The 27,927-nt window shown below is 44.0% G+C and overlaps 1 protein-coding gene and 2 long non-coding RNA genes across 3 annotated transcripts; 2 read left to right on the top strand and 1 right to left on the bottom strand.

Annotated features, from left to right (window-relative positions):
* The first annotated feature begins 524 nt into the window (after window positions 1–524).
* LOC142368990 (uncharacterized) lies at window positions 525–1,802 on the top strand. Its single transcript, XR_012767484.1, has 3 exons — window positions 525–853; window positions 1,364–1,510; window positions 1,723–1,802. It is a non-coding gene; the product is annotated as an uncharacterized LOC142368990 (long non-coding RNA).
* On the bottom strand, window positions 1,695–3,452 carry LOC142368989 (uncharacterized). Its single transcript, XR_012767482.1, has 3 exons — window positions 3,068–3,452; window positions 2,185–2,315; window positions 1,695–1,942 (listed from the first exon to the last, which is right to left on the bottom strand). It is a non-coding gene; the product is annotated as an uncharacterized LOC142368989 (long non-coding RNA).
* A 6,920-nt stretch (window positions 3,453–10,372) lies between these two features.
* Window positions 10,373–23,973, top strand: ap1s1 (adaptor related protein complex 1 subunit sigma 1). Its single transcript, XM_075451058.1, has 5 exons — window positions 10,373–10,550; window positions 17,908–18,086; window positions 18,340–18,448; window positions 18,524–18,661; window positions 23,077–23,973. Exons 1-5 carry the CDS (start codon window positions 10,548–10,550, stop codon window positions 23,122–23,124), a joined length of 477 nt encoding a protein of 158 aa, XP_075307173.1. The 5' UTR covers window positions 10,373–10,547; the 3' UTR covers window positions 23,125–23,973.
* Window positions 23,974–27,927: the final 3,954 nt, after the last annotated feature.

The raw sequence follows: 27,927 nt of genomic DNA, 5'->3' as shown, positions 1-27,927 counted from the left end.
GCGTCAGTGTTTGCGCGACACATTTCAGAGGAATGTTTTCACAACCATACACCTGAAGTTGAAGCCTGGATCAGTGCCAAGCCTTGCCGGTCCATCAGCTACCCACACCGATCAAGTAAGTCATAATTATTTGCTAGCCGCTAGCACTTTATGGGTGACAGGCAGCTAACTAGCCAACATTAGCTGTGGAGGTATTTATCCATGAAACCTACACTGCGCTACAAAACCAATACTCTGTTAAACTGGTTAGATTTGGAAAATTGGTTGTAAAACAAGACATTTGACCAAGTATCTTACATGTAGGGGACTACAAACAGCATGAATACTTAGGTAAGCAAGTCTAGTTCTGTTCTGCGGCTAGATACGTCTGTTACACGGAAAATGACGCCCGACGATAACAATTCATATTTTGTAAGCCTTTCTTTAGATTGGTGACTTTATATTTTGAAAGCTTTTGTTACGGTTTGGTGAATTTTTTTTTAAACGTCGAGTCGTTTCTGCGTCTTTCGTGTGTGATATGCGATCGGGTGTTGTGGCTGGGTGAAGGGTGTTTAGCAAACGTTTGCTGACTACCCTCGAACATACACCATTACGTATCTGTCAATTCGAACACAATTTTACTTCAAATCTGTCGTGACACGTCAGTTTATCACGAGTGTAATGCTCGGCTTTCGAACCATGAGATGTGTGCTCTCTGTCTGCATCAGGTTCACTCTTCACTGGCCAGCACATCAAGTGCTCACATCCAGACATCCCGGACCAGGGATGCTGCCTGCCAGACTGACCCCATTGTCACTAGGACTGCAGCCACACCGAAGAATGTTGTCTTTCTCTATAGTGGAATGCTTTGCAGGTGAGATGTTTTACCTTGTAGTTGTTGAAAGTTTTTGTTGTCTGAAATGTCATAATTGAGCCGGGTTTCTCCCGCACTATAAGGCACAAAACACCTAGACCAGGTCCCCTGAAAAGATTGTCTTGTGAATGTAATTTATATTTGATTTACCAAAAAATGTATACTTTTAGGGGGTTTTCAGATCATAGTTCCTATGAAACTTCACAATATATGAAAAGCTTTTTCCAAAATGTTTTATACCTACTTTCAAAAATATTGTTTTATTTGTTACTACCATTAAAAGCAGCATTTAAATGTTTCAAATGCTATCTCAGCTGGTATCACTTTCCTGATGCTTGAAATCAGATTAAAAAAAAAGTAATGAGAACAGCTTCTATAGCATTTTGGAAAAGAGCTTTTCATATGCTCTCCCATGATGATGCATGTGTCTCTACCAGCTAACCCCCACCACCATGACAAATGAAAATTCTGTGAGAAACACCGTTTACACATTGTTTCTTGTTCTTTCAGACTGTACTTGGCAGCGATCCACTTTAATGAAAATGCGAACCGACCACAGGCCCAGACAGCAGACGGTGTACCTCTCTTCAAAATCTCCTTTCCCAAATCCAAGAAGGGAGAGTGCAGTCAAACGTCAAAAGACTAAGCCAACCTTTGGTAAGACCTCAAAAGTTCAAGAATTCAAGTCCAACTACTTTTGCCTTTATCAAATTTACTGAGGTTAATTCCAACAAATAGGAATACAAAAAATGTGAGAAATAGAAATCTAAACAAACATAAATATATATATAGAACAAATATAAATATATAAATAAATATTGAAATGTACAAATGACTAACTGAAATATACAAATGTTGTGTGTGTACAGTGTGTATGAATGTTCTGTGTGAAAAGGGAATGTGGATGTCCTGATGGACCTAATTTTTCACATGCGAGGCAGTCTAAACCCGGTGCAGTGTTCTTCATCATCGGAGTACTCGGCACGGATACGCAGGACCACACAGGCAGGAATGACCACTCTGATCCGGCGACCCAAAAAGCCCCAGCACCACGCCACGAACTGCCTGTAGGCCAAATACCTGAAGCGCCTGGAAGAACAGATAGAAAAAATTACACTTGAAGAGAATGTTGTTGTTCTTCTGTTATTGCTATGTTGTACATATTTACATATTCCTAAGGATTATTCTTGATTGTGTTTTAATAATGTCTTGTAAATAAATCTACAAACACTCTTCATACTGTCTGCATAGTTGAATTATCAGGCTCTGTTGGGTGGGTGTACTGTAAACTCTATGTATGTGGCTATGAGTGATTATTTTACAACACTTACCGATGGGTTCTTCTCAGGCGTAAACTGCCAAACAGGTAGATCCAAATGTTTACAGTGTTACCTGAGGGATCTCCATGCAGCATCTATTCTCCCTTTCTGTGGGCATTATCTCGCAAATTCCACATTGACACCTATTATTAAAAAAAAAGGCAGTGTAATGATATTCTGTTTTCAGGTAATGCCGGCAAATATAACAATGAAACATCTTTAGTGGCAAGTAAATGAGTTAACAGGTGAGCATGAGAATAATTACATGCTGGTCAGAATACTATCATGTTTTTTGCATGCCATAGGCTACTGTATAACTACATGGGCAACGCACAGCTAGCTGTTCCCAGTGAAGACGGGCTGCTAAAAAGGGGTACACAGAAATATGTAGCATAAGTTTCATTCCGTGTAGCTACACTTTGGATCCAGCACCTGGTCAGGATATGATGAGGTATGTTTTTTTTTTTTTTTGTATATTACAGCATGTAAACCTTTTTGTCTAGAAAACTTGGTTATAAATCGCTCCCCTTATGTCAACACTGGGTGGAGAATCATTTGCATGTTGGCAATGTGTACTATGGGAAATACTTTGCCAGTGTTACTGTTGTACAATGCAAGGCGACATTGAGAAAGTTACTTGGTGTAGAGACTGGAGATGCCAGCAGCCATACTCACTAATGTTAGCACTGCAAATACGTGCCCACATTGCAAAATAAGTTTGGGAACTTATACGTTTTGTAAGCAAAAATAATATTTTAGGTAGTCCTGACGTAGTGACTACAATTTCTGCTCTAATTAGGCTACCGTAGGCTAAGCCACTGCTAGTATCTGCGCACCTCAGTGGTTCGGACCGACCCAACTATAAACGTTTCCAGACATAACATTTCAAACTCACCATTCTGAGACGTTTTGCTGAAGGCGCTGCTGATCTGCAGTTTGTTGCTGAACTGCCTGCGCCTCGGCTTCAGGGTCCAATTCCGGGTTGAAGGCGAAAGGTACGATGGTTTGCTCACCTGCCATTTCTATTTTTTTTCCTACTAGCAGGCAGCTAACATGCGCGGAGCCAAAACAGAGAATCAGACACGCCCCCCTTCAGCCATGACACACCCCTCGCGCTCCTCCTTGCTTCTCATTAGGAAAACAGGGCACTGGAGAGAGCGCTGAAATGCGGCTTTCTTCTAAGTGGCCAAATCTGCGTTTTTCGGGTGAATTTTGAGAACGGCTGGGGGTATAACATCCTGAAGCCTCCGAAAGCCCATTTAAAGCGCCGCTACTATACCATGCCATGGGAACTTTAACTTCGGAAAAAGTGTGTAAACGACCTGCGTAAATGATGAATCACACCTGTGCGTATCTTAAGTTCACGTGCACGAGGATAGTAGATTTGCATACTCCACGCCCAAAATAATACCATATAAGGCTGTGCTTCCTCGCTGCTGTGCCAGGAAGTGTTGAGTGCTGAGAATACGGGCTCTGAGATTAAAGTTCTGCTTTCAGAGATCCAAAAAGAAAAATCTGTCATTTTTAGCAGTGTAAGCAGTGGACGGGACCTGCTAAAGTGAAGAAATGGGAAGCAATTACGAGTGCTGTTAATACCATGTCAGCGAAATAAAAAAATAAATGGTTTGATATGAAAATGGCTTAAAACAAAACGTCTCGCCATGGGCAGGCGCTCGATGACTGCAAGTAAAGCCGTGCAATCAGTTGTTGCCTCATCATGATGGCACTTTGATGGGGTGGTCCATGAGGGGGGTATTCTGGCACCACAGCTTCTTGTCTGCCTGGGCTGGTTCAGGTGGAGACCCTCGTTCATCATGGCAATATTGCGCAAATCTGGCACCCACCTGGCCTTCAGCTCAGTGCGCTGCACGACAGGGGCACGGGTGCTTTGATGCGTATATGTGTCTCGTGCTCCAATTATGATTGGCAGTCCAGCCATGGCATGAAAGTCCCTCTTAATTTGTACTTGTTGGACAGCGGTGTGTGGGAATCTGATGTACCACGGGTGATAAACAGATGAGAGCTTTGATGACCAAGGGGAGCGCACGACTCACAGAGGACTGGGACACCCCCGATCTGTCTCCCATCTCCCTCTGAAAGGTTCCAGTGGGCAAAAATCCAAAGATGGTAAGGATGGTGGGCGTGTGTGGAATTGGGTTTGATCGGCGTGTTTCTCTCTGGAGTCGTGGCTCTAGGAAGCTGCATATTTGTAGCAGCACAGTCCTTGGGAACCTTAATCGCGATGTCAGCCATTCGTCTGTCTCCACACGCTCTCTTCCAAGAGCCTGACGCACTTAGGCATCCAAAAGTAGCAAGACAGCCACTGCGCTTCCCGTTACAGATTCAAATGAACCTTCAATAGTGCACAATTTAAGTCAAACAAAATAATGTCAGCATAATTATGGGGTATAATGTATATTTATTTATGTTTTCTTCAAAGTAATTAAATATACAATCCATTAGTCAAGCAAACTTGATTTGAATAACAGCGGACTATTTTACGAAACTCCTACGACAGGTCTGGATCACTCGTAAATTCTGTTCGTACCTGAAAGAAAACGTAAAATACGAAAAGATTGGTGAATGCGCAAATTCTCTTAAATCACTCGTACAGACGATTTAAGAACAAATCTGTGCGTACGAACGCTTCTTGCATGAGGCCCAATATGTCAAGGAAGCACAACGACAACTCAATGATGAGTCGTTCTATCGACCTATGAAAACAAACCCAATGGAAACACTAATTAAAGAACTTCAAGAGCGACTACTAAGAGTGAAGGATGACGACCTCATCTCATCTCAAGAATTTGAATTCTTATACAAGCCATACCCAAGGATAGCCTCTTTCTACCTTTTACCCAAAGTGCATAAAAACATAACCAACCCCCCTGGCAGACCAGTCATCTCCGGCAATGAAAGTTTACTGGAGCCGATATCCAAGTATGTGGATTTTTTTATTAAGCCGTTGCTCCTCACACTGCCAGCATTTATACAAGACACAACTGAAGTGCTATGTAAAATCAAGGACATGACTGTCAATTCAGATTGTATTCTAGCCACTATGGATGTTGAAGGTCTTTACACAAATATTGACCACCAAGAGGGTTTGACAGCTCTTAAGCACTTTCTGAATACTAGGCCATACCCACATAACCCACCTACTGAATTTCTAATGGATTTAACGGAGTGGACATTGAATAATAATATATTTTTATTCCAAGAGAAACTATTCAAACAGATCAAAGGCTGCGCTATGGGTGCTTGCTTTAGTCCGTCTTATGCCGGCTTGTTTATGGGAAAATGGGAAGAGGACTTTGTATTTGGACATAACAATATCTACAAAGATAAGGTAGCCTGGTGGTCAAGATATATTGATGACGTCATACTGATATGGGATGGCACCGAAGAGGAGCTATAGGCTTTCATAACTATCTGAACAACACTAACGCAAATATAAAACTATCATTGGAGTACAGCAAAACGAAAATCAACTTCCTAGATCTGGAAATCACCAAAGACACGAATGGACATCTACATACTTCTATCTACAGAAAAGAGACACACAAAAACACACTATTACATGCAAAAAGTTTTCACCCTCCTTCCTTAATTAACAACATCCCCTATGGACAATTTCAAAGGCTGCGCAGAATTTGCGATAAGGAAGACGACTTTGAGACGAAAAGCAAAGAGATGCTGGATCGCTTTAGAGAACGGGGTTATCCATCTAATGTACTGAACACAGCCCTTGCTAAAGCCCAAGCACAGGAGTGAAGCGAACTGTTAAAAAGAAAACAGAAAGGCAACGACAACAACAGAATGTTTTTCGCAACGCGCTATAGCACAGAGGCCAACGACATCCGCAAGATCATCAAAAAAAACTGGAGCCTTCTCCAATGTGATGAAGCATTAAGGGACACTTTTAACGAACCCCCGATTTTCTCTTTTAAAAAAGCCCCAACAATAGGTGACAGAGTAGTGCGCAGTCACATATCCACCAGGGAACAACCAAAAACATGGATCCCGCAAAAACCTAATGGCACATATAAATGTGGGCATTGCAAGATTTGTGACATTGTGAGGAAATCTACTGTTTTTACGCACCCTAATACGCACAAGGTTTTTAATATGACATTTTATAAACTGCCAAACTACTCATGTCATTTTGAGATGCTCTCTTTGCGATGCCTTTTATGTCGGACGCACCAAAAGGCGCTTGAAGGACCGTGGCGGAACACAAATATGCAGTGAGAAGTGGCAATTGCGATTACGCCATTGTAAAGCACTTTACAGAAGCACATCCCAACGGAACTGCCACTTTCACTGCAATAGGCATTGACCACATCCCCATAAACACAAGAAGAGGGGATAGACAAAGACTTCTTAACCAAAAAGAGAGCAGATGGATTCATAATTTAAACGCCATGTCACACCCGGGTTTAAACGATAGCATTGATATGATTGCGTTTCTTTGATTTGGTGTTGTGTGTGTATTTCTGGTGGTTGTTTTTAGGGAGTTTGGTGTGATGTATTTATTTCTTGAATACTGTGGTATGGGTAGTAATGTGTCCACTATGTTTGATTTGGGTACCTGCGCAAGCACAGACTGGAGAGGGCGCGCTTGTTCACAGGCGCGCACGGTCTGGAGACCTGACGACGCGCACCTGAACATTACTTTTACATGATTATAAGGAAGTGGTTGGTGATTTTGAATTTGTTTGTAAGCCCTGATGAAGGCCTTTGTAGGCCGAAACATGTTGGCAATTTTATCTGTTCTAGTATGAACTAGCTCAGTTTATTAAAAGCTTTTTAATAAAGAAGAAGAGTGCCTTGGATATCTTCATTACCTTTGTGACAAGTAAGTCTAACCAAAGAGCCCCTTCGCACTACTAAATTGAACGCCGAAGCCCTCTGACCTATCGTCTTTGTCTATCTTTCCAGACTAATTGAGACTCTTCTAAATTAGAGGAACGCCACTGTCTCTCCAGCTTTCTTGCAGTCTGCTTTAAAGCACGCAGCTGTGAATTATACCAAGGAGCCAGCCTCTTCTGACTGATTACCTTCCTTTTCAGAGGGGCAACACTGTCCAGTGCTGTACGCATTGAAACTATAGTGCTGTCAACAAGAGAGTCAAGTGCTGCTGGAGTAAAGTTTAGGTAGTCGTCCTCTGTCATATCTGCACATGGCAGTGAAGAAAAGGATGATGGAATTAATTCTTTAAATCTGGTTACAGCATCCTCTGATAGACACCTTCTATATGTACATTTCTTCTCAGAAACTGTATAGTCAAGTAATGTAAACTCAAAGGTTATCAGAAAATGGTCAGATAAGACAGAGTTATGAGGGAACACTGTTAACTGTTCACTCTCAATGCCATAAGTCAGCACAAGATCAAGGGTGTGATTAAGGCAGTGAGTCGGTCTGTGAACACTTTGAGAAAATCCAGTAGAGTCTAATATAGAATTAAAGTTCATATTCAGGCTGTCATTTTCAACATCTACATGAATATTAAAGTCACCCACTACAATGACTTTATCTGTACTCAGCACTAACTGGGATAAAAACTCTGAGAATTCAGACAGAAACTCAGAATAAGGGCCAGGTGGACGATACACAACAACAAACACAAGAGGTTTCTGGGATTTCCACTTTGCGTGGGAAAAACTGAGAATCAGAGATTCAAAAGAGCTCAAACTAATCTTGGGTCTGGGACTGATTAGTAACCCTGATCTGAAGATAGCTGCCACTCCTCCTCCTCTGCCTGTGGTTCCAGGAACGTGAACATTTAAACAGTCAGAGGGAGTTGCTTCATTAATGCTAACATGATGCTAACATGATGCTAACATGATCCTCCTGCTGCAGCCAGGTTTCTGTAAGACTAAATATATATATATATATATATATATATATATATATATATATGCATCTACAAAATGTCAACAAGTTACCTGTCAAGTTGGGCAAGCTTCCTCTTTGATTTGGTTTGTGCCAAATGGCCGGCTTGCAGGTATCTTGTCATTCACAGATGTAAAGATCTCCAAAGAATCTGTAGATACTTCCAGGTCTAAGTAGGCTAAGGATATGAATTCCTCCTCCTTTCTCAAAAGGAGAATCATTATTATTATCTAAATGTGGTTTCATGTAGGGATGTTTGAGGTTATTTGATTTACAAATAGGGCAAAACAAATGCAGCTGCACTTAGGATAAGTCAAATTTAAGGTTGGGATTGTACAATCTCTTCAGTATCTACTCAAATATAGAAGGCGAATTAGATCAAATGATAGAAAGCTTGTTTTCCATGCAAAATGTGGCGGGATTGATGTTCACGTTCCTCAGAAATCTTTTAGGTGCTCTTCTGTTGAGAGGTCTGTGGTGGAAATCTCTGTAAAGAAAGCTCAGTAAGACAGACTGCACCAACGTCTCCAAGGCTTGTAGTGCTTTATGAAAGAGAGCTGCAACTCTGAAGAAGTCTGAACTTACATGAGTACGTATACATACCGAGGTGGAGTGTTACACAAAGGTGGGAAACATGCATGGGACAAATAAGATTATTACTTGCTGACTTAGCCCCCTGAGCTGCACATGCAGAATGAAGCCGCAGGTCTTTAACTGGTGCAAGGAAGAGAGAGCCCATTACTCCAGCGTCTCTGCACTCCTGCCTGTTCATTTTAGGGGTTCATTTTAAGATTCTTTAATTTGTTTTTTAATCTTTAAATGCTCTCGGCCTGAGCTTTAACAGTTGCCCCTCCAGGCGCTCAGGTCAGCGGACCAGCTTCTCCTGGATGTTCAGAGGGGACAGAGCTCTTTCTCTGGCTGCACCTTGGCTTTGGAACTCGCTGCCACTGCACATCAGACAGGCCTCTTCACTGTATATTCTTTAAATCTTTTCTTCAAACTCATTGTTTGAAAAATGAATAAGAATACTCAGGAATACTGTCTGAAATTCAATAGCATAGGACATTCAATCATGTTGCAACAAGGGAACATCTTCATACAGAGGCTCTGATGCACATGCTCAAAGATACTAAGTTCTAAACGAACTTTTATAGGTTAAACAGATGCAGGCTTGCCTTTTATTTAGACGAGTCATTCCCTTCTGCCCGTCTGGGGGCAGACAGTGGTGTTGATGATGCCGAGCCTGTGGAATATTCTCTTCTCAAAGCAGACTGATACCACCGCGGCTGTGGGACATTCCCTCCTGAGAGCAGACAGCAGCCACCTCCGAGCGCAGCTAAAGTAGAAATGATTGGGAATATGTGAGCAAAAAGGATAAGAATTATTCTATAACTCATCTTTTTTCATTGGCCTTTGACTCAGCATGAGAGAGCTCATTATCTATGTTTTATATCGTCTTTAATGTGTCCTCTGTGTTCAGTTTTTGTATTTCTTTTTAATACTTTGTGTACAATTTCTTTAGCACTTTGGTCAGGTGCTGCAGAGGGTATTAAGGGTATTCCTATCAGTCCTATATACTGTGTATAATGCAGTCTTGAAAATACGTAACTCTTGATTGAAATCTAGCCATTTCAAGGCAGAAATAAACTTCCAGTCTCAAGCTGGGAGCCTTAATACATTTTTAGCAGGCAAAAAACTGCTGTTATGACCCACAATGCGTATTTAAAGGTTAGAAATAACTTGGCATATAATCTGTACAATCTGAATCTCTTGAAATGAACAATTTTATGACAGAATCAACATTCAAATGACAGCATAGGGCCTCTAATCATTTTTTTGTAGTTAATAAACTACTGTAATTGCTTATAAGGCTCCTTTAAAGGTTCTGTAGATGGTGGGAAGAACTTGTTAGGAAAATATATAGACCAACAAAAATAGTTTCCTAGCGTATTATCTTGAATAACATCAAGCCATTTTAAGGCAGTCTGTCTTAAAGCCAGGAGCAGTAGTTTCGTTCAGGTAAGTAGAAAACTCTGCAAAGGATGGAGCTGCATCTCTGACCACATCACTCCGTTTAGAAAGGTAAAACTCGTCAAGCATGATCATTAATTCAGAGGAGACTTTATTCAATAAATCATCAACACATTCCTCATGTTAACTGAACTGTATTTTCTGAGCACAAGAAGAAGGCAAAGCAAACACACTGAGACAGAACGGGGAAGCAGCGACACCTGCAGGCCTCACTGTGAAACGAACCAGCAGCAGAAACTCAGCGAAGAAGACATCTCAGGTGCGCATGCGCCGCAGAGGAGGAGCTGCTCAGCGGTGGATGCACCACGGCAGCACTGGACTTCCACACCGCAGGAAACTATCACATACCACCATGGATTTTAAGCGTTAGCTGCGGTGTCACGTCACGTCGTGCTGGGCAGTGTAGAGTTCGTGTTTGACGTTCCAGAAACTTTGTCGAATCCTACAGTATGGTGAGTGTCTCATTTGATTGGAAGAGGCAGGAACTGAGTTATGCTAATGCTAGCAAGGTGTACGATTCCAGGAAGTGTCCACCTGCGCGCGCTCCGTTCACCTGGATTGAGCCAGCTAGCAGGCCTTATAGGAGCACGAGCACTGTGTCACCCTGCGCGGGGCTGTTGAATGTGGCCGACACCTGAGCGCAGGTGACGGCTCGCTGTGACGTTTGATGACGTGCCAGCTTTCCTCAGTGGTCCAGGTTTGAGTCCGCGTGCTTGCGAAGGATTTTGACCTGCAGATGTTTCCAGCTGTCTGAGTGAAAGTGCTGAATTCTATTGTTGTAATGTGGTGAGCCTGTTGCAGATGGTGAAACATTTAGCTGCTGTTGGATGCTTGTTTTCAGACAGACTCACATCCACACACACATATATATATATATATATATATATATATATATATATATATATATGCTATAACATGTGTATGAATGACTGTACAATTCAGTTTTATTGATATGGCGCTAAATTACAACAAATGTCAGCTCATGGCACTTCAATAATCCTGTCCAACTCAAGCCAATTGGAGTTCAATTCATTGTATCATAATCCAATCAAAATGAGTCCAATTCATACACACAGAGCCAATTCATTCATACAGAGCCGATTCATTCATACAGAGCCAATTCATTCATAAAGAGCTGATTCATTCATACAGAGCCAATTCATACATACAGAGCCAATTCATCCACACAGAGCCAATTCATCCACACAGAGCCAATTCATTCACATGGAGCCAATTTATCCATACAGAGCCAATTCATTCATACAGAGCCAATTTATCCATACAGAGCCAATTCATACATACAGAGCCAATTTATCCATACAGAGCCAATTCATACATACAGAGCCAATTCATACATACAGAGCCAATTCATACATACAGAGCCAATTCATCCACACAGAGCCGATTCATTCATACAGAGCTGATTCATTCATACAGAGCCAATTCATTCATACAGAGCCAATTCATACATACAGAGCCAATTTATCCATACAGAGCTGATTCATTCATACGGAGCCAATTCATCCACACGGAGCCAATTCATCCACACGGAGCCAATTCATCCACACGGAGCCAATTCATCCACACAGAGCCAATTCATACATACGGAGCCAATTCATTCATACAGAGCCAATTTATCCATACAGAGCCAATTCATTCATACAGGGCCAATTCATTCATAAAGAGCTGATTCATTGATACGGAGCCAATTCATTCATACAGAGCCAATTCATCCACACAGAGCCAATTCATACATACAGAGCCAATTCATTCATACAGAGCCAATTTATCCATACAGAGCCAATTCATTCATACAGGGCCAATTCATTCATACAGAGCCAATTCATTCATACAGAGCCAATTTATCCATACAGAGCCAATTCATTCATACAGGGCCAATTCATTCATAAAGAGCTGATTCATTCATACGGAGCCAATTCATACATACGGAGCCAATTCATCCACACGGAGCCAATTCATTCACACGGAGCCAATTTATCCACACGGAGCCAATTTATCCACACGGAGCCAATTCATCCACACGGAGCCAATTCAAAAACAATTTCCCAGCTAAGGACTAACTCCAACCCAACTGTTTGAAATATGTGTGAAATGACAAGTGTAAAAAGAAAAAAGACTGAAGCATCCCAACTAACAGGGTTTTTAACAGGGTTCCTAACGGGGTTCCTGACGGGGTTCCTAACAGGGTTTTTAACAGGGTTCCTAAAAGGGTTCCTATTAGGGTTCCTAACAGGGTTCCTAACAGGGTTTTTAACAGGGTTTTTAACTGGGTTCCTAACAGGGTTCCTAAAAGGGTTTTTAACAGGGATCCTAAAAGGGTTTTTAACAGGGATCCTAACAGGGTTTTTAACACATTGACTCCCAAGTCACGTAAAACTACGTTTTTACTGCCCATGCGTTGGCTCCCACATGGTAAAAATACGTTTTTACGTTTTTTTTATGGATTCTGAATCTATACATTCTAATGCACATTCTGTGTGATTTTTGTAATTATGTGATGAACAGAACTGACATAGATGGCAGTCAAAAACTGGTGTCATCATCTGGACATTTTGATCATTACACCAATGGCTTTGCGTCAACTCAAGAACAATTTTGATAACGCTGCATTGATTGTTGTGCATTTCCGCATTTTGTCCAATCGCACGTGTCGGTTTCCAGAGGGTGGCGGTAAAGTAACATAAACAAACAACAAGAAGGAGAAGAAGACACGCGACAAGTCTGAGGCGGTCTTATGAACAGGTTAGCTTTGCAACATGCGACACGACGCAAATCCTCTGACCTGGATATGTAAGTATCTAAAGTGCGACAGGCTGAAAGAGCGCACGTTTCACAAAAGCCCCGATATCTCAGTTTGTTGTTGATTTTGGTGGATACCCGCCTTGGTTTAGCTAAGGGTGGCTCGCTAATGGCGGCACCTAGAGACACGCAGTTTTGACCCACAAAGAGTTTAAAGTCTCAGCTTTCAAACGAGCCATAACATGTTTCAAAAAAACGTCAAAAAAATGGTTTAGAACGCTGGGATTCTACGACATAATTCTGTAAAAACCGCCGGTATTCAATATGTTAACAGGGTTCCTAACAGGGTTCCTGATGGGGTTTTTAACAGGGTTCCTAACAGGGTTCCTATTAGGGTTTTTAACAGGGTTCCTATTAGGGTTTTTAACAGGGTTCCTAAAAGGGTTCCTAACAGGGTTCCTAAAATGGTTCCTATTAGGGTTCCTAACAGGGTTTTTAACAGGGTTCCTATTAGGGTTCCTAACAGGGATCCTAAAAGGGTTCCTAACAGGGCTTTTAACAGGGTTCCTAACGGGGTTCCTAAAAGGGTTTTTAACAGGGTTCCTAATAGGGATGTTAACCGATGACCGTATGACCGATGGTTGACCGAATCAACGTCGTCCGGTTAGAATTTTTCTGCCGTCGGTTTAAAAAAAAAAAAAAAAAATTAAAAAAAAAAAAAAAAATCACTATATCTTTAGAAATGTTATGTGAGCATGAGCCATCCCACGATGGAAGAACAACCGCAGCAGAGCTCACGTAGCGCCCTCCTCAGAGGTCCTCTCTTACACCGGTTGCAACTTAGGCTACGCCGTACATGACGGGTCCTGTCTGCGCAGTTAAAAAAAAATCGCCACTATTAACCTAAATAAAGCCAATGTGGCTGCGTGTGGACTACAACATAATGATAATTGTAACATTGTAATGGCAAAAGACACAAGACTAACTTAGCCTACTTGTTGTGATATATTCATATGTACTTAAATGGCATGACGACAGGAACTTATTGCAAAGGATTTTGTGCAGCATAGGCTACGCCACAGAGGCTGTTGGCATTCGTTAATTTTTTTTTTTTTTTAACGAAGTCATTGGTTAACCTACTTTCCTGTAACACCGCCAAATGCACCGTTCTCTGTGTGTGACTTTGTAACGGGGGCTTTTAACAGCCCGAGTTCGGTGCCGCGTTTGATTCGTGTTTAAAAAGTACAGTGACTGGAAGGTCGCCGTTGCGCGTAATGTGTGGCTGTGCGTGTCTGCGCAGGCACAGCAATTATTTTTCTACCCAAAACCCTTATTCCTCCACAAGTACGCCTAGAACTAGTGGTCAATGATTGGGGAAAATGTATAATACCAAGGGCACGAACTAACATTGATTGTGTGGTGGGAGCCTAACCAGTCTAAAATGGGGGCATAACTTGTTCCACGTGGCAGAGAAAGACGCGCGACAGGACACAGATATCATAAATGGCACTTATAGAATTTTCGGTGACCGACTTTAATCGACTAATGAGGCTCAGTGGTCGGTCAAGACTTTTTTTAAATTTCGACATCCCTAGTTCCTAACAGGGTTCCTAACAGGGTTTTTAACTGGGTTCCTAAAAGGGTTTTTAACAGGGTTCCTATTAGGTTTCCTAACAGGGTTCCTAACAGGGTTCCTAAAAGGGTTTTTAACAGGGTTCCTAAAAGGGTTCTTAACAGAGTTTTTAACAGGGTTTTTAACAGGGTTCCTAACAGGGTTCCTATTAGGGTTTTTAACAGGGTTCCTAAAAGGGTTCCTAACAGGGTTCCTAACAGGGTTCCTAAAATGGTTCCTATTAGGGTTTCTAACAGGGTTTTTAACAGGGTTCCTAACAGGGTTCCTATCAGGGTTCCTAACAGGGTTCCTAAAAGGGTTTTTAACAGGGTTCCTAAAAGGGTTCCTAACAGAGTTTTTAACAGGGTTCCTGACGGGGTTTTTAACAGGGTTCCTAACAGGGTTCCTATTAGGGTTTTTAACAGGGTTCCTAAAAGGGTTCCTAAAATGGTTCCTATTAGGGTTCCTAACAGGGTTTTTAACAGGGTTCCTAACAGGGTTCCTAAAATGGTTCCTATTAGGGTTCCTAACAGGGTTCCTATTAGGGTTTTTAACAGGGTTCCTGACGGGGTTTTTAACAGGGTTCCTAACAGGGTTCCTATTAGGGTTTTTAACAGGGTTCCTAAAAGGGTTCCTAAAATGGTTCCTATTAGGGTTCCTAACAGGGTTTTTAACAGGGTTCCTAACAGGGTTCCTAAAATGGTTCCTATTAGGGTTCCTAACAGGGTTCCTATTAGGGTTCCTAACAGGGTTCCTAAAAGGGTTCCTAACAGGGTTTTTAACAGGGTTCCTAATGGGGTTCCTAAAAGGGTTTTTAACAGGGTTCCTAACAGGGTTCCTAACAGGGTTTTTAACTGGATTCCTAAAAGGGTTTTTAACAGGGTTCCTATTAGGTTTCCTAACAGGGTTCCTAACAGGGTTTTTAAAAGGGGGCCTAACAGGGTTCCTATTAGGGTTTTTAACAGGGTTCCTAACAGGGTTCCTATTAGGGTTCCTAAAAGGGTTCCTAACAGGGTTCCTAACAGGGTTCCTAAAATGGTTCCTATTAGGGTTCCTAACAGGGTTTTTTAACAGGGTTCCTAAAAGGGTTTTTAACAGGGTTCCTAAAAGGGTTCCTAACAGAGTTTTTAACAGGGTTCCTGACGGGGTTTTTAACAGGGTTCCTAAAATGGTTCCTATTAGGGTTCCTAACAGGGTTTTTAACAGGGTTCCTAAAATGGTTCCTATTAGGGTTCCTATTAGGGTTTTTAACAGGGTTCCTAACAGGGTTCCTATTAGGGTTTTTAACAGGGTTCCTAAAAGGGTTCCTAACAGAGTTTTTAACAGGGTTCCTAACAGGGTTCCTGATGGGGTTTTTAACAGGGTTCCTAAAATGGTTCCTATTAGGGTTCCTAACAGGGTTTTTAACAGGGTTCCTAACAGGGTTCCTGGCGGGGTTTTTAACAGGGTTCCTAAAATGGTTCCTATTAGGGTTCCTAACAGGGTTTTTAACAGGGTTCCTAAAATGGTTCCTATTAGGGTTTTTAACAGGGTTCCTAACAGGGTTCCTATTAGGGTTTTTAACAGGGTTCCTAACAGGGTTCCTAAAAGGGTTCCTAACAGAGTTTTTAACAGGGTTCCTAACAGGGTTCCTGACGGGGTTTTTAACAGGGTTCCTAAAATGGTTCCTATTAGGGTTCCTAACAGGGTTTTTAACAGGGTTCCTAACAGGGTTCCTGGCGGGGTTTTTAACAGGGTTCCTAACAGGGTTCCTAAAATGGTTCCTATTAGGGTTCCTAACAGGGTTTTTAACAGGGTTCCTAACAGGGTTCCTATTAGGGTTTTTAACAGGGTTCCTAACAGGGTTCCTATTAGGGTTTTTAACAGGGTTCCTAACAGGTTTTTAACAGGGTTCCTAACGGGGTTCCTAACAGGGTTCCTAACAGGTTTTTAACAGGGTTCCCAACATGGTTCCTAACAGGGTTCTTATATGCTGAGAGAAACAGCAGCAGGTTTCCTATGGGCAGCTCTCTAAATAGCCTCAGGAGTATATTGTATATGGAGTATTGTGAGCTTATGAGCTTTTAAAGATTCTTCCATGCAAAAGGAGGAGAGGATGAGGAGGCAGTTTTACCACCTCTGTGATGAAGGCTGGAAGTGGAAGGAGGTTCTTTACTAAAAGTGTGTGTTCCCTCTTTGGTTTAGAGATGATCATCCAAGTCATCCAAGGTGCGAGGGTGAATGCATGAGCTGCGTTTGTTAGAAAGTGCCATGCAGCGCAGTATGCCAAGTTTTTTTCAGCGAGCAGCCAGATGCTGCATGTATGTAGCATCACTGTGGCCGTAACACAAAAGGACCTGCAGAATCTTTATGGGCTGCAAAGGGATATCCCTTTTTCAATGGTGGAAAAAGCTCTACGTGGACTCTTTCACTCAGCAGCTGCACCTTATTGTTTCTCCTTGGAGTTCCCACAGGCCAGTCTGAGGCAGATCTACTCCACATCGCTGCGTCCATTCAGCCAGTGTCGCAGCATCAGCTCAGTGACGGTGGCGAGCCTGATGCATGTCAGCACACAAGGATGGTTTCACATCTGCTGACTCAGAGGGGTATCAGGGGCTGATGGACCCCCCTGTTCCGCCATGTTCTTTCCCATGTGACGCACATTTTAATGAGGCTTTATGCCTAAATGCTTACAAGAAGAGCCTCTGTCTATACTTCCACCATCCTATGTCAGGAGATGAATTAGCTGCTTTAAGAGGGGGAAAGTGAAGGTTTTGAATGGAACAAATGGAGTTTGGGCCAGTGTGGGTGAACAGGGAGCTGCAGAGAGATGTGAGCAAGGAAAAGCATGAAAGCTAACCATGGTGGTTCTGGTTACAGTTTTTGGAAAAATAAAGTCGCTGAGTTTGGGGTCTGGGCTCCAGGGTCTGGACTGTAAATTTGAGTTTAGCTACGGTGTGAGGTGGGTGCCGAACAGAGGCTCTTGGGGCATAGAATGGCACCTTGCGGGTGGGGAAGGGGCCTGCGCTGGCAGAGACTCGCCCTGAGCTGGAGCGAGCGCTTCAACTCGTTCCAGTCAGGAACCACACTCTCTGTTTGGAGCGGCTGACGTTCAGCTCGGCTGCTTCACACTTAGCTGCAAAGCCCCCGGTGTGGCTCTACTGCTCCAGAACATCATGACGTGAAGAGAGTTCATCTGCAACCCGAGGCTTTTCCTCTCTGTAAATGCACACATATTGTTCTGTTAGTCCAACTCAACAGGTCTCAGATGGGACTGACAAACTGGACTACACCTGAGCCGGCAGTCACTGGTTCAGATGTATTTCTTTTCAAAACGTGGTCGGCTGAAATGACCATGGACAGCTGCTGTGCTTTATTTAGCTGTGTTTCCACGTGGAAAGAGGCCTCTGTCCTATGCTGAACACATCAGTCATCCTGCTGTTCTCCTGTCTGTGTAGATGCGCTTCATGCTGCTGTTCAGCCGGCAGGGGAAGCTGCGACTGCAGAAGTGGTACACGGCCACATCCGAACGGGACAAGAAGAAGATGGTCCGGGAGCTGATGCAGATTGTCCTCGCTCGCAAACCAAAGATGTGCAGTTTTCTTGAATGGAAGGACCTCAAGATTGTGTATAAAAGGTAACAGGTCCAAATTGTCTATAAAATGTGCCTGATGCCAGAAAGGCCTTGCAGTGGTGTTGATCCAAACGTGTTCATCAGAAAGAACCAAAAGATGTAATGCTGTGTGTCTCTCCTGTTTCTTCATTTTGTGTAAGTTTCCCCAGCTTCCTGAACCATTCTCTCTTTGAGGTTAGGACTTAGCAGCAAGCGTAATAGTTGTAACTGTTTGCTGTCACACGTTCTAATCTGTTTGTGTGCTATGTTGATGCAGGTACGCCAGCTTATATTTCTGTTGTGCTATAGAAGAGCAGGACAATGAGCTGATCACGCTGGAAGTCATCCACCGCTTCGTGGAACTCCTGGATAAATACTTTGGCAGTGTAAGTGATGGAACTCTGCTCTGTTCTTGAGCCATTAAAGGACAGCAAAGCACTGATGACTTGTGTTTTGTGCAGGTGTGTGAGCTGGACATCATCTTTAACTTTGAAAAGGCCTACTTCATTTTAGATGAGTTCCTGATGGGAGGAGAGATCCAGGACACATCCAAGAAGAGCGTCCTCAAAGCCATTGAGCAAGCTGACCTGCTGCAGGAGGTAACAGGGTTTAACTACGTAATCCACCCAGGCCTGACTAACCCGTTGGCTGAGCTGTGGCTTCGGCCAACAGTGTCAAAGCACTGTTCTTTCATTCACCTCGGGTGGAATGGACTGTGCTCTCTGTAAGCTCATATAACGGCGCCAGGCCGGCGGGCAGCAGGCGCCACGGCCGGCGAGCCTCCTCCATGTAGGCAGAGCAGGAGGCTGAACACCCAGCTCTTTGGACTGTTCTCGTCTCGATGTGTATTTTAACCGAAACAGTTCTTTGGCTGCTATTTCACAAATAAACAAGAATACAAATGTCTAGATAGGAAAGCCCCCCTCAGATAGGAGGCCCCCCAGTTAAACACGGGTAGAAAGACCGGGTAGATGCCCTGTTGATGCAAACTACAGTGGTTGTGGGAAATGTCAGAAAGAAAACTGACCCATTCGGCAACATTTCTCACTCCTGCGGCACATGTTAGCGAGGAATCGCTTTCATGCCGTGTTTGAAGGGTTAGTTTGAAACTAAAAGAAAGGAATCTGAAGGAGTGGACAAAAATATTTGAAATGAAATATATTTAAAAAAAATTGTGACTATTAAGTTCAAACTGAAATAACGTTTACTGCACTTTTTTTTCTTTTTCTTTTTTTTTTTAAAGTATTTTTTGGGGCTTTTTATGCCTTTTATTGGATAGGGGGCACAGAGAGAAGGAACAACATGCAGCAAAGGGCCTCTGTACATGGGGCGCCTGCTCATCCCACTACGCCACAGACCGCCCCCAACTACCATTTTTTGATTTTCAGATTTGAAGTTCAAAATCAGACTTTCAGTTTCAAAACATATTTCAAATATTAGTTTCAAATTAACATGATGACCCTAAAATGGCTCCCGAAATGTGAACTTTACTTCCCTGTGTATTTTAATTTGTTTCATTTAAGCTTTCTGGGAGTACACTGTGTAAGACTGGATTGCACAGCTTTGTTTCCAATAAATTCATCCATATTTCTAGAAATGAGAGCTGCTCCTTCCAAAGTGGGATGGATGCCGTCTCTCCTCATCAGACCAGGTTTTCTCCAGAAAGATTGCCAATTATCTCTGTAGCCCACGTTGTTTGCTGGACACCATCTAGACAACCAGCGATTGTAGGACGACATGCGGCTAAACATGTCATCACTGGTCAGATTTGGCAGGGGTCCAGAGAAAACTACGGAGTCCCACATTGTTTTGGCAAAATTACACACCGATGCAACATTAATTTTAGTGACCTCCGATTGGCGTAACCGGGTGTCATTAACGCTAACAGTCAACTCTTATCCACGTTATATGGTTGTCACTTAAAAAAAAAAATAAAATCAGGCGATGGATGTTGCATTGACCGTTGACCTCACTGAGTTGTGAATGAAACACTCTGGCTGTATTACTACACATTAACATTCCAGATGACTTGCAGGCGTTAGCTGGAGCTGTGCATTGGAACTGAACAGGTCTAAAAGCTGTTTGCATTTAGCTCCCAGACACGACCAGGTCTGAGCAGCTCATCTGATGGCCTGCTGGGCTGTTTAAATATGGGCTGAGCTGCAGAGAAACTCGTACATTTTACTCTGACACTGCTGATTTTCCATGCAGTATCTGCAATGATAAAAGGCCCTTTATCAAAGGATCTTAGTCAACTAAGTTTTTACTGTAGAATGAAGTCATCCACTGGTTAATACATATTTAATTTTACAGCACTCTTCCCTGTTAACATATGTCCATCCTTTATCAGTGGGACATGAGTGGCAGAAAGAGTGGCAGAAGGCGAACGGCTTCCAGAAACCTAGGTGTTTATTCACAGAGAGCAACAACAAAAATACAAAAACTACAGAACTTCAAGTTAATGGGTCAAACTCAAACAAACCATCAAAAAGCTCCATGCACCCAGCTTCTGGCCATGGCCCTCCTCTGGCTCAGACAAAAGGTTGAGTCTTAAACACCCTGAGGATCCTCATCACAATATGGCTTCCTAGGACTCTACCAAGACAGGGAAGTCGGTTCTCTGCAGGTGTACACAGTACAATAGGTGTACACAGTACAATGAGCGTACTGATTTTCAGTACACCTCTCCCATGTGCCCTATGTAAACTGGTGTATACACAGTCTTTGAGCCATAAAACAAACTATTTCTATACCACTCTATACCACACTTGGTCTCTTCCAGTGGTGTCCCAAATGAAGTCAAAAGCCAAAAATACAGGAAGTAGTTGTGTGCTTCCTGCTTTTGACCCGGGAACACATGGTGAGCACACAAAAGTAAAGAATGAAACAAAGAGGGAACTAAATGAATACTGGTGCGTCCTGATGTGACAGCTGTTGATGTATTTCAGCTCAAATCAAATAGACAGCACAACACAAACCAACCAACCGGGACAGTGTGTCAGCTGACCGCTGACTGATATGGAGCTGACATAATTCAACCAAAAACAAATGGTGTCCCTCAGCCCCTTTGAATAGGATTCAGTGTGGCCCCATGCAGCCCTCTGGAGTACATTGGGATGTGGTTGCCGGCCCGTCAGTTTGTTTCTCAGCCGGTGTGTCACTGATGGAGGAGCAGAATCGATAGATGGGGGGATGCTTTCAGGCTTGGGTGGTCCGGAGGATTGTTTGCATTCCTCTCCTGCTCCAGATGTTTGTGTAAATGACCTGGTGTAAAGTTGGGTGCACCAGATGAGATGGATGGCAGTTTCTGCCCCACCTGAAAGATGGTGCTGGTGGCAGAGGTGGAGTCTGCTCTCAGATGGATAAACACCGCAGTTGCACTACACAGCTGCAGTGTTGGTGAACACACAAACACACCCTGCCTCCAAAGGTTTTCCTGTTGTTCCCAAAAACCCAAACTGATGGAGACTCCTGCAGAGATGGCTCTGGTGGATGCTCCTCTGGTGGATGCTCCTCTGGTAGATGCTCCTCTGGTGGATGCTCCTCTGGTGGATGCTCCTCTGGTAGATGCTCCTCTGGTGGATGCTCCTCTGGTAGATGCTCCTCTGGTAGATGCTCCTCTGGTGGATGCTCCTCTGGTGGATGCTCCTCTGGTGGATGCTCCTCTGGTAGATGCTCCTCTGGTGGATGCTCCTCTGGTAGATGCTCCTCTGGTGGATGCTCCTCTGGTAGATGCTCCTCTGGTGGATGCTCCTCTGGTGGATGCTCCTCTGGTGGATGCTCCTCTGGTAGATGCTCCTCTGGTGGATGCTCCTCTGGCCTCGGTGGATGCTCCTCTGGTGGATGCTCCTCTGGTAGATGCTCCTCTGGTAGATGCTCCTCTGGCCTCGGTGGATGCTCCTCTGGTGGATGCTCCTCTGGTAGATGCTCCTCTGGCCTCGGTGGATGCTCCTCTGGTGGATGCTCCTCTGGTAGATGCTCCTCTGGCCTCGGTGGATGCTCCTCTGGTGGATGCTCCTCTGGTGGATGCTCCTCTGGTGGATGCTCCTCTGGTGGATGCTCCTCTGGTGGATGCTCCTCTGGTAGATGCTCCTCTGGCCTCAGTGGATGCTCCTCTGGTGGATGCTCCTCTGGTAGATGCTCCTCTGGTGGATGCTCCTCTGGTGGATGCTCCTCTGGTGGATGTTCCTCTGGTGGATGCTCCTCTGGTGGATGCTCCTCTGGTAGATGCTCCTCTGGTAGATGCTCCTCTGGTGGATGCTTCTCTGGTGGATGCTCCTCTGGTGGATGCTCCTCTGGTGGATGCTCCTCTGGTGGATGCTCCTCTGGCCTCGGTGGATGCTCCTCTGGTGGATGCTCCTCTGGTGGATGCTCCTCTGGTGGATGCTCCTCTGGTGGATGCTCCTCTGGTGGATGCTCCTCTGGCCTCGGTGGATGCTCCTCTGGCCTCGGTGGATGCTCCTCTGGCCTCGGTGGATGCTCCTCTGGTGGATGCTCCTCTGGTGGATGCTCCTCTGGTAGATGCTCCTCTGGTGGATGCTCCTCTGGTAGATGCTCCTCTGGTGGATGCTCCTCTGGTGGATGCTCCTCTGGTGGATGCTCCTCTGGTGGATGCTCCTCTGGTAGATGCTCCTCTGGTAGATGCTCCTCTGGTAGATGCTCCTCTGGTAGATGCTCCTCTGGTAGATGCTCCTCTGGCCTCGGTGGATGCTCCTCTGGGTCCCCCTCCTTTCTCTGTGCATCATGCAGCAGCAGCAGCAGCAGCAGCTCATCAGAGTCCAACTGCTGCCCAGCAGTGTGAATCCTCCCTGGCTTCTCGTAAACACTTTTCATTGGATCCATGTTGGATCCAGTTCCTGGTTTGGAGCGAGCTCTCAGCTGTCATTAGTTCCTTTGGTCAGACTGGACCCCCGGTTAGCAGTATCCCATTTAAGTCCATTTCTCTGAGAGTTTATTGTTGTAGTGAATGGTGAACCATGAGTCTGTTTTACTGTGTCTTTGTGTCTGTTTGCAGGAGGACGAGTCCCCCCGGAGCGTCCTGGAGGAGATGGGCTTGGCGTAGTCCTCGGCTGAGCTGTGGGAGGCTACAGGACAGTTTGGAGTGGACATGCTCGGACTGCCATTTTTGACTCTGGGCTCTTATATATCGTCTGTTTGGAATTTTTGAAGAAGAGACTGAGTCAGTGGATCCTTGCTTTGCCAGGCTCTGTGTGTGTGTGTGTGTGTGTGTGTGTGTGTGTGTGTGTGTGTGTGTGTGTGTGTGTGTGTGTGTGTGTGTGTGTGTGTCCGATCTAAATATGGGGTAATGGTAACGGGCTCAGATTAAACTTGTGTGTGGCTGCAGGTGGAACTGTACGTTCAGATTGTCACAGGGTGGGGGGTGTTGACACAAAGTGCTGGTTGAACGTTGGACAGAAGTGAATGTGGAATGAGACCGGGTCAGAGCCAGCAGGAGCCACAGCCAGCACATCAGGGAAACTTGAAGCAGATTTTGCTGCAGGCAGCTTGGCTCCTAACTTAAATATTCACCTTCATTCTCATTTCTGACCCAAATCATAAGGTGGCTGTAACAATTCATTGCTCCTGTGGCCGCCAAGTGCATTAAAGTTAAAGCCATGTTGAGACATGTTGCTTCCAGATCTCTGCAGTGAGCGTTGGGGTCATTGACTCAGGACTGAGGCAGTCTTCCTGGTCCTCTGCCTCCACCCATCCAGAGCCAAGCGCTCCGCTCCGTCTGATAACTGAAGACTGTCCTTCCACTCTGTGATCGGGCCAGCTAACCTAAAAGCAAGATGTGAAAAATACACCAAAGACCAGTGATGATTTGACATCTGCATGATTCATATTATAAACTGTAGATGGAAAAGTCTAATGTGTTGACATGCAGTTGAATAAAGAAGCACATTCCACAGCAGGCGAAGTACTGTGATCTGATCAACAGGAACAGAGTTAACAGAGTTAAAGCTGCAGTCTGCAGGATTTGTTGTTGTCATACGTAAAGTCCTAATTTTTGGCATTTTAAGAGTTTACATGATCTATCAGAACGCTTGAAGTTGAAAACGGTGACCTCCGTAGTAGCAAAATGCAAGAAATGCTAATTTTTTAACCGAAAAATAAAAAGTTATTCAACTTCCTGTCCCGCCCCTTCAAAACACATGAGAACTCGTGCACGTAGACGTGCACGCCAGATGCGCCTACACGACTCCTCATTCATCAACTCACCTGTCATTTGCGATCATGGAAGACACAGTAAGTAGACTAGCCCGTAATGAAGTTCAATAGTCCAGATAAATAAGCGTGGGGACGAGCCTACCTTGTATCGTGCGTGCACAATCGGTGATTGACAGGCAGCAGAGCCCAGCTCGTAACCTGATTGGTTACCTTTTACCGGTCCGGTCTGCAATTTTGTAAACAAACCTGCTGGCTTTGGAGGGACATATAGGGGACCTAGAGAACTCTTTTTTTTTTTTTTTGTATTGGGGTATTTAATGTACTACTTTCAGAATCCCCGGACAGTTCCAGGCATTATGCTTGAAAAAGAGTTGCAGACTGCAGCTTTAAAGCTAAAGCCACCATTGGATTGTTCTTGGACATCATTTTGTGTTTTATTGGAAAAGCATCCCTTTGTTTCCTGTCTCTGTTCTGTCTGTCTGCTGCCCCCTAAGCCTCAGAAAAAGGGAAAGCACTGCTCACAGTTGGCAAACGGATCTGATAGATGGCGTAGTATAGAAGTGACCAACTTAAAGCCGGTGATCTGACACTGCAGCTGGTGTTTCCATCTGTTTGCTTCTCTTCTGCTCTAACAGCTGCTGAATTCCAACACACATCTGTGTGTTCTGGAGAATCGCTGAACGCCCGGTGCTCCAGGATGCCCGGTGCTCCAGGATGCCCGGCGGCGCCCGCCCGCCGCATGGGGGCGTATCTCTGCTGCGGCCGCAGGACTCGCTCCACGCAGCCGTCGGCTGTTTTTTCCGCTGCTGATCTACTGCGTCACACGAGAGTCCAGTAGGTGGCAGTAATGCACCTTTAAGTTGGATGCCATCCGCCCGTCCCCACCAATTAAGGAGCAGAAGAAGAAGAAGAACATAGTGGTAAAGTGACCATATGAAATATGGATAACACTGGTAAAAAAAATGGGCTGAGGAGGCGAGGGGGAAATGCAACATTTAGAGGGTGAAGCCGCTAAATGCTGTAAACTTCCTGAAATGTTCAGCAGCAGCAGCACAGGTTCAGGTTCATGTTAGCAGCATCCAAGCAGTGAGGGCGGCGTGATGCGGAGGTGACCACAGGTGGTCAGGGCAGGGAGGAAGGGTGGAGCATGGCAGAGAAGAGAGGCTGATGTTAGCAGATGTTGCTACAGTTTTACCCACACCCAGCTCGTGTTGCTCAGGAGCTACAATGCAGAGAATCAAATGAAACAATGATTATTACATGTGAAATATCAGGATTTAACAGCAAGGCCAGGCAGTTGGTTATCATCTCAGGACTGGGACTGGATAGTGTAGACGTAAGATTGCCACCTTTCATGTGGGTGACCTGGGTTTAAATCCCCTGCATGAAAGGTACTACCTCCAGCAGGGGTCCTGAGGCAAGACCCCCTTACCCTACCTGTGTAAGTTGCTTTGGATAATAATGCATAAACATAAACAGCAGTAAAGTTTAGCCTTTATTGTTTTAGAGATCATATTAAGATGACTTTAAAGATTTAGCTGATCTAAATATTTCTCCTCTGCTTCTTTTCACCAAATTCTGAATGAATATTTATCATCAGTATTTATGTTTGATCTTACTAAACCATCCATCCATTTTCTAAACCCGCTGAATCCATCTGTCGGGTTGGGGGGGCTGGAGCCTATCCCAGTGCTCAGCGGGCCAGAGGCGGGGTTCACCCTCTTATGAAACCATTTAACTATTTAACTGCAGCAGCAAAGTCATTTACAGAAAGGTTTAAAGTGAGTTAGATTATCAGGATATTAACAAAAAAAGCAATAAAATGTGCTACGGGAGTCAGATATCACTGATGACTTTCTGAAAGAGGAAAACTGAGAAACTTACAGGCAGCTGCAGTGAGTCTGAGTCAGAACAAGTTTGTTTTTATGCTGCGTTTCAGAACAGCCACAGAGACCAGAGAGCCGTACAAGATGAACAATATATTCATACTGTCAGCAGCTTCTGAGCCTGCAGATAAATACTCATTCAATTAAACAGTAAACATTCAATTCAGTTTATTTATATAGCGCCAAATACAACAAATATCATCTCAAGGCACTTAGATAATAAAGTCCAATTCAAGCCAATTGGAATCCAATTCATTGTAAGAATAATTAATTTCGAAATAATCCAATTCATTCATATAGAGCCAATTCAAAAACCATTCCCTAGCTAAGGAAACCAACAGATTGCACTGAAACTTGTCTTCAGTCCAATCTCCCGTCCTGAGCGTGCCTGAGGCGACTGTGGAGAGAAACGACTCCCTTTAACAGCAAATAGCTTAATTAAAACTATTAACCAAATGAACTTGAACTTTATCTGGAGGAACAGGCCACACTACCTACGGAAAAGTCATATGGTCAAAGAAATCAAAGATGGTGGTCTGAAAGTAATTGACTTTGAATGTCTTAACGGAACCTTTAAAATTAATTGGTTAAAATCCTGGATTAAAAATTCTCAATTATTTTGGTATTGTGTCCCAAATGATATATTTAACAAAATAGGTGGTCTAAAACTTGTGCTTCTAGCTGATTTCAATATACAGGTCCTTCTCAAAAAATTGGCATATTGTGATAAAGTTCATTATTTTCCATAATGTAATGATAAAAATTGAACTTTCATATATTTTAGATTCATTGCACACCAACTGAAATATTTCAGGTCTTTTATTGTTTTAATACTGATGATTTTGGCATACAGCTCATGAAAACTCAAAATTCCTATCTAAAAAAATTAGCATATCATGAAAAGGTACTCTAAACGAGCTATTAACCTAATCATCTGAATCAACGAATTAACTCTAAACACCTGCAAAAGATTCCTGAGGCTTTTAAAAACTCCCAGCCTGGTTTATTACTCAAAACCGCAATCATGGGTAAGACTGCCGACCTGACTGCTGTCCAGAAGGCCATCACTGACACCCTCAAGCAAGAGGGTAAGACACAGAAAGAAATTTCTGAGCGAATAGGCTGTTCCCAGAGTGCTGTATCAAGGCACCTCAGTGGGAAGTCTGTGGGAAGGAAAAAGTGTGTCAGAAAACGCTGCACAACCAGAAGAGGGGACCGGACCCTGAGGAGGATTGTGGAGAAGGGCCGATTCCAGACCTTGGGGGACCTGCGGAAGCAGTGGACTGAGTCTGGAGTAGAAACATCCAGAGCCACCGTGCACAGGCGTGTGCAGGAAATGGGCCACAGGTGCCGCATTCCCCAGGTCAAGCCACTTTTGAAGCAGAAACAGCGGCAGAAGCGCCTGACCTGGGCTACAGAGAAGCAGCACTGGACTGTTGCTCAGTGGTCCAAAGTACTTTTACCAGATGAAAGCAAATTTTGCATGTCATTCGGAAAGCAAGGTGCCAGAGTCTGGAGGAAGACTGGGGAGAAGGAAATGCCAAAATGTCTGAAGTCCAGTGTCAAGTACCCACAGTCAGTGATGGTCTGGGGTGCCATGTCAGCTGCTGGTGTTGGTCCACTGTGTTTTATCAAGGGCAGGGTCAATGCAGCTAGCTATCAGGAGATTTTGGAGCACTTCATGCTTCCATCTGCTGAAAAGCTTTATGGAGATGAAGATTTCATTTTTCAGCACGACCTGGCACCTGCTCACAGTGCCAAAACCACTGGTAAATGGTTTACTGACCATGGTATTACTGTGCTCAATT

Source organism: Odontesthes bonariensis, chromosome 19 (assembly GCF_027942865.1).
Source record: "Odontesthes bonariensis isolate fOdoBon6 chromosome 19, fOdoBon6.hap1, whole genome shotgun sequence".
Taxonomy (NCBI): Eukaryota; Metazoa; Chordata; class Actinopteri; order Atheriniformes; family Atherinopsidae; genus Odontesthes; species Odontesthes bonariensis.
The sequence above is the reverse complement of the archived record's forward strand: the minus strand, read 5'-3'. Positions and strand labels throughout refer to the sequence as shown.